Source organism: Grammomys surdaster, unplaced genomic scaffold (assembly GCF_004785775.1).
Source record: "Grammomys surdaster isolate TR1022 unplaced genomic scaffold, NIH_TR_1.0 335, whole genome shotgun sequence".
NCBI lineage: Eukaryota > Metazoa > Chordata > Mammalia > Rodentia > Muridae > Grammomys > Grammomys surdaster.
Window position 1 is genome coordinate 1033356 of NW_021604754.1, and position 19055 is coordinate 1052410.

At 43.2% G+C, this 19055-nt stretch overlaps 1 protein-coding gene across 6 annotated transcripts in view; it reads right to left on the minus strand.

Annotated features, from left to right (window-relative positions):
• Positions 1-3489: 3489 nt before the first annotated feature.
• Positions 3490-19055, minus strand: part of St7 (suppression of tumorigenicity 7) — a 254759-nt gene continuing 239193 nt past the window's right edge. For 4 of the 6 annotated variants that reach the window (XM_028778445.1, XM_028778448.1, XM_028778447.1 and 1 more), the window contains 3 exons: positions 13686-13778; positions 10890-11029; positions 3490-3856 (listed from right to left, as the gene is read on the minus strand). In XM_028778445.1, coding sequence (XP_028634278.1) covers positions 3761-3856; positions 10890-11029; positions 13686-13778 — 329 coding nt within the window. In that variant the 3' untranslated portion in view covers positions 3490-3760. Of the gene's footprint in view, positions 3857-10889; positions 11030-13685; positions 13779-19055 lie in introns of those variants that run through there. The other 2 variants (XM_028778446.1, XR_003712811.1) reach the window with 2 other exon arrangements.

Below are 19055 nucleotides of genomic sequence, written 5' to 3' on the forward strand. Positions count from 1 at the left end.
TATAATTGCTTAAGTATCACCAGATAAGTGGTGATAAGTGGCTTTAAGCCTGTTTAGTGGGTGGTTGTGCCCAGTCAGTGGTTGAATCAAGAACTTCATTCAGACTAGTCCTCTGTGGCTGGCTGGTTACCCGGGCTTGGGTATCTGCTAGACAGGCAGACAAGTCTCCTGCCTTGGGATAAGCATCAGTGAACTTAGAGACTCCTTTCACTCACCCGAAGTTGATCCTGGGTCACAGCTTTTTCAGTACTACCCTGCCCTTTTTTTTCAGTCTACTTCAGGATATCCACAGATGTAGAAATGAGGCAAGACCTGCCAGGGATGCTCACAGGATTGGTGCTCTGTATGTCCACAACTTCAGAGCCAGTATCCACCTTGTCATTTCATGATCAGAGAAGTCTATGTAATGTAGAGGAGAATCTATACTATGCATTGCCATCTAAGGCAGACTAACACAAGATGTTCAGAGGTCAGAAATGTACCAATTATCAGAGACATAGCATATGCCACCCAGAAATCAGACAACCTCAGAATGAGACCAGCCAGGATGGCTAGTGATGAGGCGTTGATGTCTACAGGGCTTTCACTGACATTGACAGCACCAGCAGCCAGCTGAACCTTCTCCCAGGTCCTAGTCAGAGATAAGATATAGGTGGCACCATGGGTCCTTCTCTAGAGATACTGTTCTATCTGGACATCAGAATTAGCCTCTACACACATGCCAGTAGTAAATGTACCCTCATCCCCACCCCCACACACAAAAGAAAGACTCTATAATTAGAACAAGGAAAGAGAGAAATAACCTTAGCCAATAGAAAAGTGATGAAATATACAAATTGCATAACATGCTCCTCTATAGTAGCATATTTGAATACCTAGAGAAAATGATAATTTCCTAGAAAAATATTCCATAGATTCAAGAAGAAATTTTGCATGAACTGATTCCACAGCAGGTACTTAAAAGGATAATAAAAATCACTCCCAATAACCAAACACTAAAATCAGATGTGTCTGATTTGAATTTACCCAGTCCTGAAAAACCTGATTAATTAATGTTTAATTATTCAAGGCTATATTAATGAATAAGCCTCCCCAACTCTTTTATAAACTTTGGCATTACTAAGTACTGTCAAATGAACTCAAAAGCAAATATATTGTCATATATCATTCCCATGTACATTGCTAAACATGGCTAGATTTGACCTATTGCCATTAAACTTAGAATGACTGCATTTATGTTCTAACAAACACACAATGGATGACTGGACAATCACTGTTTGGATAGAAGAGTCTTCATAGAAGAAAGTGCCTTAAGAAGGACTTTGATGCAGCCTTGTGAGGGACCAAAAAACATGAGTTTGTCACCATTTCAGTGAAAAGTCAGATCCCTCAACCTGTGGGGGGAAGTTGTGCAAATACGATGAACTGAAGAACCCTGGTTGTTAATTTGGTTGTCCTGACTGTGTCTCTCAATATGTTTGCATTAATTTTTTCAAATAAAGATGGCTTGGGTGTTGGTCCTTCGAAACAGCAAAACAACGGGATGCAGTGGCCACAAGCACCACAGGAGTAAGCCTTGGGAATCCTTGAGAGGAGGGTGTAGGAGTTGAGCCATAAATAGAGGATCCTGGCCTCTGCTGGAAGAAGGACTGTGGGTTATTGGGTGAGGATCTTGTAAGTTCACAGAATTTGCTACTCTTATGCAAGTACCCATAATCTGTTGGTACCCTCCTCCTTTAGCCTGTTAGTTCCAGAACTCGTTTCTTCCAACAGCCCCTGTCCCTCTGTCTCCATTATGTTTCTACTTGGTCTTTCCCATTCATTATTTTCTTCCCACTGAAGCTGAAGTTTTGCCTGTTACTCCATGAATCTGCTCTAACATCCTAATTCTCAAATTTGCTAAGCATATTTAAGAACTTATTTTAGTTGACATATACATGACATCCGAGTACTCTGGAGGACAGGCAAGAGGACTGAGAGGCCAGTGTGGGCTACGTAGAGACCTTGTGTCATAAAGACACACACACAGACACAAACACACACACACACAGACACACACACACACACAGACACACACACACTTTATCTTGCATTCCTTGGCTTCATTTCCTACAACTCGGGGGTTCTAGCAACAACTGGCTTTGGGCCATTTCCACTTCACACTGCTTACTGTTTTCAAGCCTCTCGTTCAGATCTTATCGCAGCCCAGAGTCCCAGCCCCAGCAGACCAAAAGCTCTGATTTCCTCATCTATTAGGTTAAAGAATTGCATTAGATAATTTGTTTGTTCAGCTCAAAAATTATACTTCTAAAGCCTTCCCTGGTCCTTCTCATCTGAAACCATTCTCCTCTAGCACAGATCAAAGTTTATTGTGCCTCTCATGTGCTATACACCTGACTCACCTAATCACTCGAGTATTCACTCTGTGTCAAGAGTTGTCAGCAGGACAAGGATAGCCCCTACTCCCAAGAGCAACACTACCAGTATGTATATGGGGGTCAACGTCTCACCAGATAAGTTCTGTAAGAGCAGAAGCCAGCTGTACATTCTCATCATGGGTTTGCACAAAATACATACAAAGAAACGTTAGCCCCACAAATTACCTCCCCATCTCACTGCCCTGAGGCAGAGACCAGGAGCCCAAGCCCTGAGAGGAGACTGGCTGGTGATTCCCAGAACACTACCTGCCTCGATGTGCCTGAGAAAGAAGTAGGATTCTAAATCAAAGGGGAGCGTGTGCAAAAGACACACTGGATTGAGATGTCACATAAAGGTACTTTTCGCTTTAAATGGAGGATTCGTATTTGTTTATTTTTCTTCTTTTGCTTAACCAAAGCCAGATGCTCTGCTAGGTTTGAATCATGCACAGAGCTGTGAGAGATGGTGAGGACGAATGACTATTTTGGTTCCGATCACTAAAATACCCAAAGAATGCTCAGATTAAAGTGTCAGAAATGCAAACATGAGAAAGCTTAAAAGGTACTCTTGGACAAAACGTTTGAACGGCCACAATAGTGTAAGCAACCAAGCTCTGTGACAGACTGCTGGCCTGTGGCTTCTCGTCCACAAAGCTGGACAACCTACGGAGGCACAGACATGTGTTTCAATGGTGCTTCCACTTCCTTGGACACTTGACTTCCCTGTGCCATCTGACATGTGTGCCCATTCTGCCTGGAGCTAGTGTTTCTGTGCCTCTCCTTACCTCCTTTCTTTCCTCAGTTGTTTATTCATTTGTTTATGTAATGTTGGGCACACAGAAGCCAAGTAAGTACTCCACCACTGAGCAGTATTCCCAGTCCTGAGATTCCATTTTTTAAGCCACCAAGTCATGGGCTATGGGCTCTGCAGAGAGACTAGTTCCACTAGCAAAGAAAATCAGTATGGGTTTAGCAGATCTCATATCCTTGAAGAACAGCATAAACCCATCAGTTGACTGGAAACACCAGACAAGTCTAGGGTTAGAATAAAGATAGAAGATGACACAGGTTGTTGCAATACACAAAAGTTTATTTATTTATTTATTTATTTATTTATTTATTTTTACTTTTTGATCAGTTTTGAAGGCAAAATAAAATAGAACTGAACATCAATAAATTTTGTACAACAAAACCAGCCTTTAATAAGGAACTGATAGTCCATGAACAGTTTAAAATCTCAGAATGGTTTCCCTTTTTCAAAGTCATGCTTCCTTGCGGTCCATGAGAAGTTGGCACAGAAGAGATGGCGGATGGTGTGGAAAGTGAAGGATGGGAGGCTCCCCTCAGATCCGCGTCAGCTGATGCCACAGACTGGAGGGGAGGATGCTTTCCACTTTCTCCATAACAAAGTTCAAGGGGGCAAACAAAGTGCTGAGGAACTGCAAGGAAATCAGAAAAACACCAGTCAGGAGAAAGCCTGTCCAAGACGAAGGTCAACTCTCCCTGCACGCCTGCATCTTAGGATGTTCTACTCTGAATGCCTCACAAGCGCACACCCCTCTCATGTTTACAGGAAATGTCGGGGAAAGTGGAAGATGCATTCCAGCCCCACCCCCAGCATGACAGATAAGAAGGAAGTGTCTGCTGACAGCCTCCCTCAGCCCTCTGACATCTGCCACAGTTCCTAAGATGCTAGCAGTGTTCAGAGTTTACCCCGTCTATGAAGATGAGTGTCTTCCAAGAGGATGATGGGTTGGTATTAAGTGGACCTAGGAGCTACACAGTGGTGACAACCTAGACCACTTGATTGTCTAGTTGGTTCTACAGCTTACTTTAAATGGGAATATAAAAAGTCAAGTTTGTAATGCCAGATTGCTTTGGTTTCCTGGTGTCTTCCAAGCACAGCCTAAACAGCATGTTTTGTGTCATGTGTCAGGGAGCTGGGGAGAGAGCAGCAGGCTGGCACGTTGGGAGGCCTTGTCCTCCAGGAAGGGCTGTTGAATGGACCTCTGGGAACTTCTCTCTTGGTTACTAAACACTTCTCTGCTTTTCACAAACAGACAGCAATTAACGATGTGTCTTTTAAGAAATACAATTTCCTTTATCAGATACTAATCATAATTTCAAATTTATTCTGATGATGTTCTTGTAAACAACTGACTTCAATCCACAAACTGGTATTGTGGGAGAAGCTTGCAGAAGAAGTGTCTGTTCAGGGAAGAGATCAGGATAGAGAAGGACTCGGCCTTCTGTCTGCTGAGAACTAAGACCTTGTCTTGCTAAGGTTTACCACCTGGTTCTTTATTGTGTTTATCTTTTGATTAGCACTCTCCGTGGCACAGTACTGCCGATCCCAACAAAGACCACATATAACTTTACTTCAGAAGTAAATATAAACATGGAGTGGGAACATGGTTTTGAGTGCAAACAAAATTAGTAGGTAGTGCAGTCAGTAAACATATAGCATTACCCTTACTGGTAACACATTCTATGAGTTTTGAATCTTCAAAGTAAGAGGTATGAATGCATACACGTGTCTGTGTGTTTAATGTGTATGGAACATACCTATCAAGAAGGCTGATAACACACATTGTAGCTGCATCATTTAAAAGAAACTTGGTAAAGTTTCTTTATTCTGTTTTTTTAGATAATTAACCAATTAGATACATTCGCTTGGTAAAACAATTAAATACTACATGAGAAAAAGGGACTCTAGGATAAGACTCCCTCTTTTGAAGCCTCCGAGACAAGGGATAGAGGGAGCAAAGACATTAAGATGTGGGGTAGACACCCAGGGGTGTTCAGAAAAGGAAGAGAAGCCAGGCTAGAGCAGAGGGGAGAAGTGTTGAGAAGTCTGAGAAGACTGTAAAGTGATATACTGGAAATAGACTCCACTCGGTAGAAGAAATGTCTGGAGCTGTGCTCTCAGCTCCAAGGTTGCAGATGTGCGTAGTGGACATTCTAGGTCTAACTAATAGTTGGAATATGGAAAAGGAAACCATTAGAAGGTAAGTAGCTCAGTTTCACTGGAATACAGGCCTAGTTCAGACTGGCTGGCAGCCTTGAGCGCCAGGCTGAATGTACCGCTGAGAAATAGGCAGCCCCAGGTGTGGGGGCTCCCTGCTCAGTGGGTGTTAAGTTCACAGTTTCTGATATTTTGAATATATCCTTTTGTGAGTATGCTAAAAGATTTGGGAGAGTTACCCTACAACAGGTCTTCTCAACCTGTGGGCATTACCCCTTCATAGGGTCTGGCCTAAGACCTCTCAGAAAACACAGATATTTACATTACGATTGAAAACAGTAGCAAAATTACAGTTATAAAGTAGCAATGGAAATGATTTTATGGTTGGGGGTCACTGTGACATGAAGAATTAATTGTAGTAAAGGGTCACAGCATTAGGAAGGTTGAGAACGGGCAGGATGGATTATCCATCCTTCCCAGTTTAGAAACAGACTGTCTTCCATCATGAAGAAGGCTGGAAAGCATTGTGGAAACACTGGGCCCAGGGATGATCCCTGCCTGGCTGCCTCTGAAAGCTTTCCCAATATTGTGGGTTTAAAAGGATGACACAGACAACACACACTGATTTCACTGATACTATAAAACTGCATTTACAAAATGATACAGGTACAAGTGTCTGTGGTATACACAGCGAGCGGTATATACACAATGAGAGATGGCCAAAGCTGCAAAGGTGACAGTGTCTGCTTACAGTACTCAGCTCCATGCAGAGGATCTGAGTGATAAGCCATGGGGATACAGCAGAGATTCTAGCGGACGTTGGAAAGCACAAGTCAGTAAACAAGGTGATATCGCTAGTGGCTGTACTGAGCAGGTTTAGGAAGACTGAAGTTGGAAAGGTGTAGGAAAGGAACCGCTCAGCGTACCCTAAGCCAGAGCCATGGGAGAAAAAGCATTCTCAAAGGCTGTACCCTGCACAATTCTACTCTCTAAAGTGTGGGCATCGGGGGACAGGGAGGCTCAACCAGTGTGTAGCATGAAGACAATCCGTCATAACGTAACTTAAAAATAAAGACCAGCTTTGGTTTTTTGCTTTTTGTTTCTGGGGAGCATTAACTTGACTTAGATCAGAAACTTCACTCTGAGGTCTAGAATTCCTCCTTTTCCCCACGGTATGCCAAGATATGGAGGTCTTCCTTGCTACACTACATCTGTTCTCACTGAGGTTCTATGAGGAAATGATATCCTCCAGTGTATGTAATCCAGTGTATGTAATGACCTACGCTTTCTTTTTTATATCCTGAATGAGTGAGTGAGGAAGGCCCCCATGAGCATCTTCTTGGACAGCCTCATGTATTTCCCTACAGAAGCCCAACTGAGATGTGCCCCTCTCATACCCTGGCCACCTTCCTTCTTAGGATGCCTATTCCTCCTCCCTGTCCACACCGACAAAGAAGCTACATAGAAAAGAGGCCTCTGAAGTAACTGTGACCTTCCAGTCACCGACAGCCTGAGGTCAGTGGCTCTTGTCAGGAGTTACAAAGGTTTGTAGATAGGGTGCCTTGTTCCTTGGGTGCCTTAGGACACTCAGCTGGTTCTTTAGATGTTTGAGAAACCATACATCTAAACCTTTGACCAGAAACCTAATAATGCTCGAAGAGAAACAGAAATTTCATCTCTAAACTAAAAGGAAAATTTATTGCCCAAAGAGTTAAATCTGAATGAGCAAAACCAGGCAACTTGGATCAACTCATCTATCTCAATGTCCAAACCTCTGTCCAGAGGGCAGACAGACACGGTCACATTTCTAACCCAAGTGCCCCATAACTCAATTAGTGTCCACTGGTAAGAAAATGCAACTGAGCTCATAAAAAAGGAGCGAGTGGCACTTCAATTGCTTTGTCCTCCTTTTCCCAAGACACTGTCACTGAAAGGAAGGTCATAGCTTGCAGCTCGCTGGGTTCACAGTGGAAACCTCTTGCTTATCTGAATAGATTCCAGGTGCCCTGTTGCAAGCAGACAATTGACATCTCACTGTAATCAATATCAGACTTCAAAGAGTTCAGGCCTATAAATGAAGATGAGGCAAAAGTTAGGGGGCAGTCTCAAAGGAGTGAGAGCAGAGGAGGAAAGACAGGCCCTCAAGAGCAGAAGGGGTCAGAGTGCTGACCTTCCCACATTCTGGGCAGAGCTGGGCCTGTATGATAGCTTACTTATATGAGCTGCCTTATCTTAAGAACCAAACATTCTAAAGAGTTAGTCCTAAGTCATCGAGGTAGATTAGATTGTAGGCAGCCAGTCTCAGCCTCTCTACTCACGCCTCTCCAGTGACTCACTGTCTAAGGGTGCTGGGACTGGCTGTGTTAGTGAACAAACATGCTAGGGTTCCCACGCTGCGGAGCCTGGGGGGCCGTAGTGCAATCTCCCTGCATCTACTAAAAGTCATCACACCCAGGGCATTATCTCAGGAAAGGACTGAAAAGATCACTTTCTCAAGCTGCAAATGGCTGCAGACAGCCTGTGGGGCAGCTCTGATAACCCCCAGGTGTTGGGCAGGGGTGCTTAGAGGTCTGATGAAGTGGGGAGGTGTAGATGCAGAGTCTGCTGAGGACACACTGGGCCCTTCTGAGATCCCCTGCCTTCTTCAAGCCACTGCTCATCTTCTTCTTTTCCTTAAACCTCTCCAGATCAGAGAGTGCTGGAGCTCCATGAAGGGCAAGGCAGCTTTGATCCTCTGAGTAGAGGTTTCAAAGCATGCTTGTTAAAATTAGGAGTAGTTGAACATACAACCACATCGCAGTAGAGAGTAGGAACACTCCAAAGCCAAATCTATTTAATCCAGTTGTTTGATTCCAGATGTAAGACCAATGCTTTGAAACAGAAGTGAGAAAAATAGCCAGTGCTAAATGCCCAGTTTCCTGAAGAGACTGCTTGTATGACTTGTCTAGAGAATGTATTTGCTTTCTGCTCTCCTTCTGATCCCTTTGCTTCTCTGCTGTGAATGTAGACCCAAATCTCCAGGGAACTGAAAACTCTAATGCCTATACTGCATTGGGTCAAATAGGCAAGAGGCCCTAGGGAGAGCAGTTATCAGTAATCTTTAAGCTCCCTTGGTGTTCCAAGGTACAGGCAGACTCAAACTACTAATTCTGGACAGCTGTCACTTGAATAGCTATGACAGACTATAGTATAGCCTCATATGACTTCTCAAAGGTTTACCTTTCATGAAGCCAGACTCCTTAGAAGGGAATAAAATCTTCAACTCCCACCCTCAAGGGCTTGTGGGGTCACTGCTAAAAATACAGATTCCTGGTGTGAACATCAGGATTCTGAATTTTGATGGCATGGCCACAAATGCTATTGGTACACTAGAGGCTAAGGATCTCTGACATCCCATATCTCCAGCAAGGGTTATCTGCTAGCTAAGTAATGAACACTGGAACAATGAGGTGCTTCTGTACGTGTTTTAAGAGTGTTTAAAGGGGAAACAGAAAAATGGGAACAGTAATCGTCTAGCTCCAGAACTACATCCTGACTACACATTTTAACTGCATTATACCCTAATCTTTGCCAAGTCCTTTCCCTCAGAGGCTAGCTGCAGAGAAGGAGACAACGGATAGCACAGGCCCTGGACCAAAGGCATCAGGGCAGCAACTTGGTAATGCTGACTTGGGAAAATAAGTAGGAGGCATAAGAAAACTTAATTTCCCTGAAGGAAGGAAGAAGGGAGTTAGAAGTTCAAGTTTGCTTTGTGTAGAGCTGTCCTGAGAATCTGTGAGAGAAAGCAGGTTTCTTTGGTGAGCTCCCAGAGTATGAAGCAAGTGTGAGTAGAAGTGAAAGAAAGTATTGTGAATGGAACAATGTGGAGCTCTGAATGGTCACTGGTGCAATGGGCACCATGTTAAACAGGGGAAACCCATGCACAATAGTCATTATGGTGAGCCCGTATACAACAGTATTTCTGATGCACGTGGTTGCCCTTTCATGGCCACAGTAGAAGGTACTTTATTTGAGGACCCTTTACCTGTAGGGGTTTATGATCACAAGGGAAGGAGAGAAACACTAAATGGTATCTGATTTTTATACTATTCGTTTTATTCTGCAGAAAGTGCTGCTATTCATTCATTTAACAGTCATTTACTGAGAACCTACAGCGATCAAGGCTCTGTGGAAAGCTTTGGAAATACAGATATGAGAAAGGCACACACTTGATTTCAAAGACTGCAGTCTAACGGGGCACAGACAATTTCTCGTCAATCATCTGTGCTAACACAGGCATTCATGGAACTCTGAGGGACACAGAGACCTGTCCCTCAACTTCAGAGAAAGGAGTACAGTATTAAACAAGAAATAGGTCTTTTAGGAGACAGTGGAACACGGGGTCACAAGGCATTCCATGCATAACAAACAACACATGTAAAGGCACTGAGGTACAAAGGCCGAAGCATGTGTGCATTGGGAACACTTCACCATGGCTGAAAACTGGGTCTGTGTAAGACCTGTGAGGGATGAGGCTAACAAGGTCATCAAAGCTCCTTTAGGGCAAGTAAAAGGACTGAGATTTTCATCCTAAAATCACTGGGAACCAGTGACTAAAAGCTGGGAAGTAACATGTTTACTGGAAATGTAGAAATCTCTTTCTTGTGTTTGTATACCAGACAGAGGTGAGACAGCATTAGGAGGCTGACCCGGGCAGCCACAAGTCAGGGAGGGGCCTGAGAGAGCAGGGAGTTTGTGGTTGAGGAGCTGACTCAGGACCTGGCAGGGCCACTGTCGAGGCAGGAGTAAGGAGACAGGCCATCCTTACTGATCCCAGGCATCCTGAAATCAGATGTCTGGGAAGCAACTCATGATTTTCTCTCTAGTCCTTCTATTTGACAGCTCACTACGGCAAAATTAGGACATTCGCCCTCATGGTCTGACAGAAATGATCAGGCCTCTCCAGGGAAAGTGGTTCTTAGCAAGCAGGGCAGATGCTTTCTTCGAGGGTTGTCTCCCACCCTCTCTCAGGGCTCTGTGTGGATTTTTCCCATTCCTAAATGTCATCTTGGTTCCCTTCCACTACAAGCTTACTCACAGTCTCACAGTTCATTACCCAAACAACCCAAGGCTTTGTAGCCATTAAGAACATCACATAAATAACCTTGGGAAACAAAAATCATGAATGAACGATTCACAATATCCAAGGATAAGAAAGTGCCATTCAGTATATACATGCCCTGCCCATTTCTCATTTTTCGAGGATTCCCTAAATTACATCATCCTTTGGACTTCCTGCCCTCTCTGGAAGGTGCTGAGGACTTCTTTGGGAAATGAGGGGAGGCTCGCACTAGCAGTGAGCTCTCACTTGGCCCTCCAGCCATCGTGCTCTGATGCTAATGAAAACTAAATGACTCTTCAGGCTTTCCAGCACCTCTGCAAGCAGCCCCTTCCCCTCTGGCCCCTCCCCTTGGCTTTCTCTGTCCACCTGGCCATTGCCTAAGGCCCCCCTCTCGGTGAACACTCACGGCTTTTGCAAAGACTCCCATAAGTTCTGGAAACTGATGTGTCAGGAGGGCCAGCATGGCTGTGAAGGAGCAGAGTCCAGCAGTGAAGAGGATGAAGAAGGGAAGTTCCTTCTTTGGGTAAACTGAGACTTCATGGAAAGCTGAGGAGAAAACCAGAAGGGGACCATTAGAACTCAGGTGAAAAGCACCTTAGGGAGTCTGACTGCTCTTGACAACAGTGTGTTGGCAATGAGATGGGCAGGATGCTGGACACGCCCCAGCTCACACCTGCCTCGGCTGCCTTTGCTGCTGGCTGCTTCACCCAAGTCCAAGTTCTACTGCAACACTTCAGGGAGAGACACTACAGGGTTAGCTTGCGGGGGTGTCACACATTCATGACCACCATCTATGATTAATATAGAGAGTTCCTTTCTCAAAAGCAAATACAAAGCAGCAAAACCCTATCCGAATTACAACACATATTTCCAAAAGGAATTCCCAAATCAAGGGTGAGTGTGTACATGGACTCCTGTCCTATTTTTATTTTACTGGAGTTTTAAATCATTATAGTAAGGCAATATGAGTTTATCTTTTTTTTTTTTTTCCTGACAGTCTAAGGATGTCAGTGGAGGATGCTATGCCAGTAGACATTCACTGAAAACCTCTCATTTAGCTCTATTCAACCTGCAGGACTGAGAGTCAAATTTCCTAGGTTTATCTGACACAGCTGTAGGAAACTCCTGATGATAACTATACTTAAAACAATCAGGAGGGCAAGGGGACCAATGGTCTTTAGAGTATCATTCATAGTATTCAAACATTAAACCTTGGTTTTGGTTAAAACCAAAAGAGCTATGGTATGAAAACACAAAGAACTGTAATGAAGAACTCCACTTAACCTATCACATGACTGTCTGTGACTGTGGGCTACTAAGAGATGCTGGCCAGGGGGCATGGGGCTGTGTGTGCAGAGGCAAACCAACTGCCTGGGAGCCCTGGACAGAGGGGGCTGTGAAACTGCAGGCTCGCAATGATACTACTGGAACCACTAGAATCGACAAGGCCCATCCCCATCTAAACACGAGCTCTAAAGACCCTTCAGTAAGGATTTCTCATATTCATTAAGCTTTGTTATTCAGAGCCCTAATCAACAAGTCTGAAAACAAAAACTATCAGGAGGCTTAGACCACATGCAAGCTTGCCTCTCTGCACATCAGAAAGTCAGCCTGCCAATGGACAAACATGGGGTGGAGTGCATATAGGGCCCACTATGCCAGTACTTATACTTTTAATGGGCAAAATATGAGTAGTCTTCCTAACAGCTAAGCCTCTTCATATCTCACTCTCAAAATCCAACCCATAAGAGGTTCTGACATGATATCACAGTTGAATCATGGCACCCATTTCAATAAATCTGAGCCACATTTTTTTCAAGCCTTACGAAAGCTTTTAAGAAGTGTAATATTGTTCTAATAACTAATCTATACTCATGCAAACTTAATCAGATTCAATTACAACATTTTAAAACATGGTACTTGTCAGAAAACTGCCTTTCTACCAGGAAGCGGAAACTTCAAAAATCTCCATGAAGGGAATATCAAAAGGTAAATGATGGGCCCACACGGGACTTTCTGAAATCAAACTAATGTCATGTGATGCACCAGATGCCTTTAAAATGATGGTCTGACACAAGGACAGCACAGAACTCTGCCAGCTCTTTAAACAGCAAACCCTAGGCTGGGCTGACTAGCAAGGAGACAGGGGAGGTTCTTCCAGAGGTCCAACCTGATGGCAGCAATCACTTTTGTACCCGGGTATCACTGTGCTGAGGATTTATGACTGCATCAGTAATGGTAATCTAAAATTTTATTATGTACCAGATCTCCAAAGTTACACTATTCTTGGGGAAATATTTATATATGCTATAGTGATTAGATATTGGTATATAACCAGGACTAATAGAGGAAGAGAGGGTGACAGGAAAGATGAAGTGGCAGGGGGAGGGGGAGAGCCAAAGGAGGATTAACATCTGAGGGAGGAAAATATTTCCCAAGTCAGGGCCACATGAAGAGCTTTGATATGATCCCTGCACACAGTCTGATTGGATAATAACTATTTAGCCTGGATTGTCAAAACAATGTTATATTACAGTAAACCAAAACAATCCATTCCACATGTTACCACAAGAGCATTAGGCTATGAAGGCCTAAGGCGCTTGGGGGTAGGGTCTTCCTCCCACACTCTACGACAGTGCTCAGGCTGCATGTGTACTCTGAACATGTCAGCCAACTCAGTGCGTGCAACCCACGAGACGTTCACAGGCGCTGTCTGGCCAGGAGTATTGCATCACCATGGACAGCACACCAGCCTTCTCCACTCGGGACTCTGCCTCTGGCAGCGATACCAGTAGCCTGGTCCTGCCCTCCCACCCATGACCGAACTGCAGCTTCTTCTGACATCAGCACTTCCTCTTCAAACCCCAGCCTGTACAGACCACCTCTTACCTGCAGGAGAGCCCAAGTAGACCCCTCTGTGATAAACCAGCCTGTAGAGAAGATATTCTATGCCAGGGCTCTGTATGCTTGTGTCAATATATACATGATGCCTCTGTTAAATTTCAGGCTCATAGTATCTTTCCTTCTGATGAATGTGGAAAGACTTGAAGAAGCAGGAAGTCCAACCCATTCACATAATTTATTTCAGTACCTATGCTATCAAAGAGGCCAGGGGTTGGGAGAAAATAATGACAACATCCACACCTATTATGTAATGTCCCCTCCCTGGGTGAAAGGCAGGGCACAGGTTGATGACACTTACAGGGAAGCAGCTCCCGGTCAGCTGTTTCTGTACAGATTGGGTATGGATAAAATAGGTGTCCCTTCTCCAGGGGATACGGGATCATCCGGAAAGCTACAAAGGAAAGACAACACATTAAAGGGATATGTATTTATCCCCTAACTTCCCAACCACAAAACAGAACTTTTGAGCATTTTTTTATGGAACACGCTGCTCTAAGAGAGGCAAGACTTACCCAAACTCTGAGGCATGTGCCAGACAAAATGTCAGGGGTGCATTATGATGCATTACTCACACATTAATCTCACACTATATATTCTGGGCTCACAAAACTGGGTGGAGATAGGGGTGCAGAAGGGCATGGAAACCATCAATATCAATGCCCAGGGTTTCATCATGTATAAAATATTATGAAAATGTTTTAAGCACTAATTCAATAAGGCCAAAGCAACTGTAATAATTCAAACCTGGATTGATGTGCTTTCCCCAGAAGTGAATGTGGGCTGGCTCGCTGGAGCTTGCTGCAGATTGTACAAGTATGAAAGGCATTCTGCTGTGTCTAGTTTAAAAACATGTCTAAGTGGATTAGAACTCCAACCAGGATGGACAAATACACAAACTTAAAGCATATGATTTGAGAGGTATTTCTATACTTTATGAACCTTTTAAATCTTTCAATATCATGGTGTGGGGGGGGATGGCTAGAAGAGATTGATCGTCTACATTTTGATGATGTCAGGCCACCTAAATTCTGTGTCTATGGCATCGGATGGCAGTAGGCTTTACACTGAATTATGGTTTTCCAATCAATCCCTCCATCCCCATTATTGAGTGTGTTATTCTCCCTGTTCCGATGTCAGCAGCATGTTAGTCTCACTGTTCCTATGAGCAGCGCTCACGGAGTTAATTTTTCTTCAACAGATGTCCTTTAACGGCTGCATATTGTAGATACAGAATGGAAAAGCTGCACACTACCCTAGGAACGTCCATGAACAACAATCCTGGCCTGTATGTGTGTCCATGAGGGATGGTGGCAATGAGCAGCAGCATTCATAGTTTTAAATGCTGCATGTTAAGGAATCATTCTGCATCCTTAGCCCTGTAATTACCAAAGCCTTTACAAAATGCTGTCAACGTACAGATGTGCCTTTTGCATACTGATTTCAAATAAGAATCTGAAACAAAGAACATTCTCCCTCACAAGAAATGACAAGGTCCCATTGTAACCAGCATCAGTGCACATATGGTATTTATTCTGGTGTCTGAATATTATTTAAAAGTAAAAACAGTATGTATGCAATTCCCAGCATTTGGAATGCAGTCAATCTACACCACAGTGGTATCACTGTGAGGTTATAACACATTGCCATGGAGAATATAAATCACGATAAATGTGGGATTACAACAGAGCCAGTTTGCTGGCAGTTTGCTGAGGTAAAAATGTTACAAATTTTCTTTTTGTAACAGAAACCTCTTAAACAGATTAAAACATTAAAAGCACCCCAGACTTTAGCTCTTCTTATAACTGAAGGTTCACCCTACTTCAATCAGATCTTCCCCATAAACAAAGTTGACGTTTGCCAGTTAGTTCAAGTGACAGCAGAGTTATGTCATGAGTTGTGAAGTCGCAAAGATGTTGAAGAAGAAACCAGTAGTTCTCTCACCAGAACCAGGCTTGCAAGACAATGAGAACAAACAACACAAAACATCAGACAAAACAAACAAATCAAGAGAAAAAAACAACCTTGTAGTGACTGTATAGCATCTACTCACTAAAATCTTTTCCGGAGAGCACATATTTTTACACTTAAGCTGCAGAATGGCAGGATTTCAATAGACCTTTTTATAAATGATAGTTTTTCCGAAAGCATCCCTCACTTCCACTCTCTCTCTGTTAGTCTCCATGGATAACTAGGCTATTGTTTTGTAATCTATTCAGGTTCATATGATACAAAAGGAAAAAAAGCAGTTTTCATAATGGCTACTTATTTTGAAAAGTAAACTTCATTCAAAATTGAAGTCAGTTTGAACTTCAGGAAAGGATTTGTTTAAAGAGAAATATAGGCTCTCACATCCTTGGGAGTGCTTGACTATAGAAATCTAATGGTCGAATGGCATCTTCAAGTGAGACTTTCCCTTCCACATTTGGCATGCACAGAGACCCTTATGCATCAATTTAATCCTTTTTTTCTTTTAATCTTTTTCTCATCTTTTTCAGAAAGGGTGGAGATTTTGCTAATACAGAATTTATAAATATATATGGATATGTTTCCTGCATGTTTATGGAATCCTTAAGATTTCTTTTCCTCATGTCAGATACCATTTACATTAAGCTCATAAAAATAATATTAAGATTTGACTTCACTAAACAAAAGCAAACACAATTCTACTTGCAATTCTACCCTTCATCCACCCTGCTGTGGAGTGTCCAACAAAGCCTGAGATAAGAACGGGTGTCTGAAGAAGTGGGAAGAGGTACGACAAAACCCCTGCCAGCTTCTCTTCCTACCTCCTGCCCTTTTCACTGAGACAGGCACTGGCTTCATGAGTCGTGAAGTGTTCACCAAATGTCCAGAGATTCTGTCAGTGTAAATCCTAAGAACACACTTACTGAATGGTTAAATATGAACAGAAATAGATGATTTGAAGATACTGTTTTCACCAGGCAGTGGTGGCACAGGCCTTTAATCATAGCACTTGCGAGGCAGAGGCAGGAGGATTTCTGAGTTTAAGGCCAGCCTGGTCTACAGAGTGAGTTCCAGGATAGCCAGAACTACACAGAGAAACCCTGTCTTGAAAAAAACAAAAAACAAAAAAGGATACTGTTTGCAAATGACTATGAGCTTCCTAAAAGTCTTTTAGAAATTTATTATTATTATTATTATATTTTTTATAGTCCAGTCCCCATCCTCCTCCCAGTCTGCCCTCCAACTGTTTCCCATCCCACTCCCCCTTCCCCTGTCTCCAAGAATACATCCCGACCGCCACCCCACCCCACCAGACCTCCCCACTTCCTAAGGCCTCAAGTCTCTGGAGGGTTAGGTGCATCTTCCCCACTGAGGCCAGACCAGGCAGTTCTCTGCTGTGTATGTGTTGGGGCCTCGGACCAGCTAGTGTATGCTGCCTAGTTGGTGGCTCAGTGTCTGAGAGATCTTGGGGGTCCAGATTAGTTGAGACTGCTAGTCTTCCTATGGGGTCACTCTCCTCCTCGGCTTCTTCCAGCTTTTCCCTAATTCAACCACAGGTCCCCGGCTTCTGTCCATTGGTTAGGTGTAAGTATTTGCATGTGACATTTTTGGCTGCCTGTTGGGCCTCTCCGAGGGCAGTCATGCCAGACTCCTATTTGCTTTTGATAAATTAAAATTGTCCAAATATGTGGTTCAAAACTAAGCAGGAAACCTAGTCTACTTTCAATTTTTTTAAAAAAAAATAGTATATAAGTGGAATTTCCACGTATTTCTTCATGGGGCATCCTCCTTGTCTTGATGTTGCTTGTGCCTTTGCTCAGAGGTGTAACTAAAGTCCCGAATTACTTAAGGAGCACAGCAAAACATCCTGTACAATCTAGTCTAAGCATATACTTGTCTCCTGCCCTCCCTAGTCAAAATCACTTCCTAGACACCAAGCTGCTCAGTGCTATACAGGTCTGAATCTCTCAGCAGCAACATCTGAGAGGGTATCAACAAAACCACAGACTGACGGAGTCAGGAGACATGAGAAAATTAACGAATGGTCACCCTACACATCATACAGACGGATAGAAGACACTTTTTGATATTTAGCTGACATTCCTTTCTTATTTTTCCTTTCAAACAGAACATTATTGAGATTATCTGTAACACAGAGACTTGAGAGTGAATTCCAGCTCAACGTCCTATCATTAGTTTCTTGTCAAAAAGCGTCTTTATAGCAGTGATTCTAAGGTCAACTGTGCCTATGCTGGGACAGTTCAGACCCAAGGGCCAAGCTGCCATGTCCGGATCAGGGTTCCTGTTACCTTCCCTCCTTCTCTACTGAACCTAAAAAGTCCTCACCTTCTCCATCGGGGCGCACTGAGTGAATATGCTGCTGTGGGCTAACAAATAGGCCTGCAGCTGCAGGAGCAGGACAGTATCATCCAAACACAAGTCGTATGTGCTATGTCTGACTGCAGTACAAGGAACGGTCATGAAGGCCACCTGTCTTTCATTAGTCATTTCAATGCAGAAATAAGGAAAAGACAGAGATCAAAGCCTGGCTTTTGATCCATATTCTTTCAACTATAACAGTGAAGTAAACTGACCTTGAGAAACTCCTTTTCCTTTGCTGGGATTTAAGCATGGTTTTCCCCAATTTTGAAGAAGGAACTTTAAGGTTTTACAGTTAACTTCCTAACTCATTAGTGACCCCCTACACTTATTCTCAGTTCCTATGGCCGCACTAGCATTGCCTGCACTATCTGTCTATATGCACAAATATGTGTGTAGTTGCTTATATACACATATGCATAAATCATGTATTGGAAAATATATGTAGACACACACAAATGCTTCTTACAAAGCATTTACACCTTGATTTCTGCAAACATAAAGCCTGTTACGGGGGAAGGATTCAATAAATGTTTGCTCGATAAAGTGTATGCAATCAGGAAGACATGAATTTCTTTCAGTACTTAAATAAATCCAAGGTTACAGGAACAGGCCTGTTGTACTATTCTAGAGACTGAAGTAAGATAATCACTGTAACATGCATGTTTGGGGCCAGCCTTGGAAGCACAGGAAGATCCTGACTCTCACGCCATAAACTAGAGACTGGCTGTCAGTGTGTCAGCTCTGACCAGGGGCTTTACCCAACTGTTGCTTTCCTTCAAATCATAAAATGTATCCTTAGATCTGTTTAGGGGTAGCAGCAAGGGTCAGTTAGAAGTCCAAATGATACTAGCTTTATGGAGGGAAAGCTTAGCTAGAGGAAGTGCCCTAAGAACCACATCTTACAGGGAAGAGCATTTGACATTAGGTTCAAAGAGAATACATTAGAATCATAATCTCATCCTATGGTTCAACAATGGGCCATTTTCCCTTCTCAATGGAAACACTCTGCTTAGTCCCCCTCAGATGCACCACCTTCAAATCTTATACATTATTTAGTAGATTCCTGGGGTGGGGGCTCTACAAAGAAAATAAAGAGTTCTATTTGGTTGAGTGAAAAAACATAGACACAAAGAAAAGCTAAGTAGTTTATCCCATGGCCTAGTTGTCTTCTGGTGTATAGAACATGAAAATTAAAGTTCAAGGTTACGGTCAACAAACAACCATGCATTCTAAAATAAATACCTCGAATGGAGAGTCTTAGAAAGATCAAGCTGGGAGGAGATAAGGACACATCAGAACTGAACATAGGTAAAACAGAAGA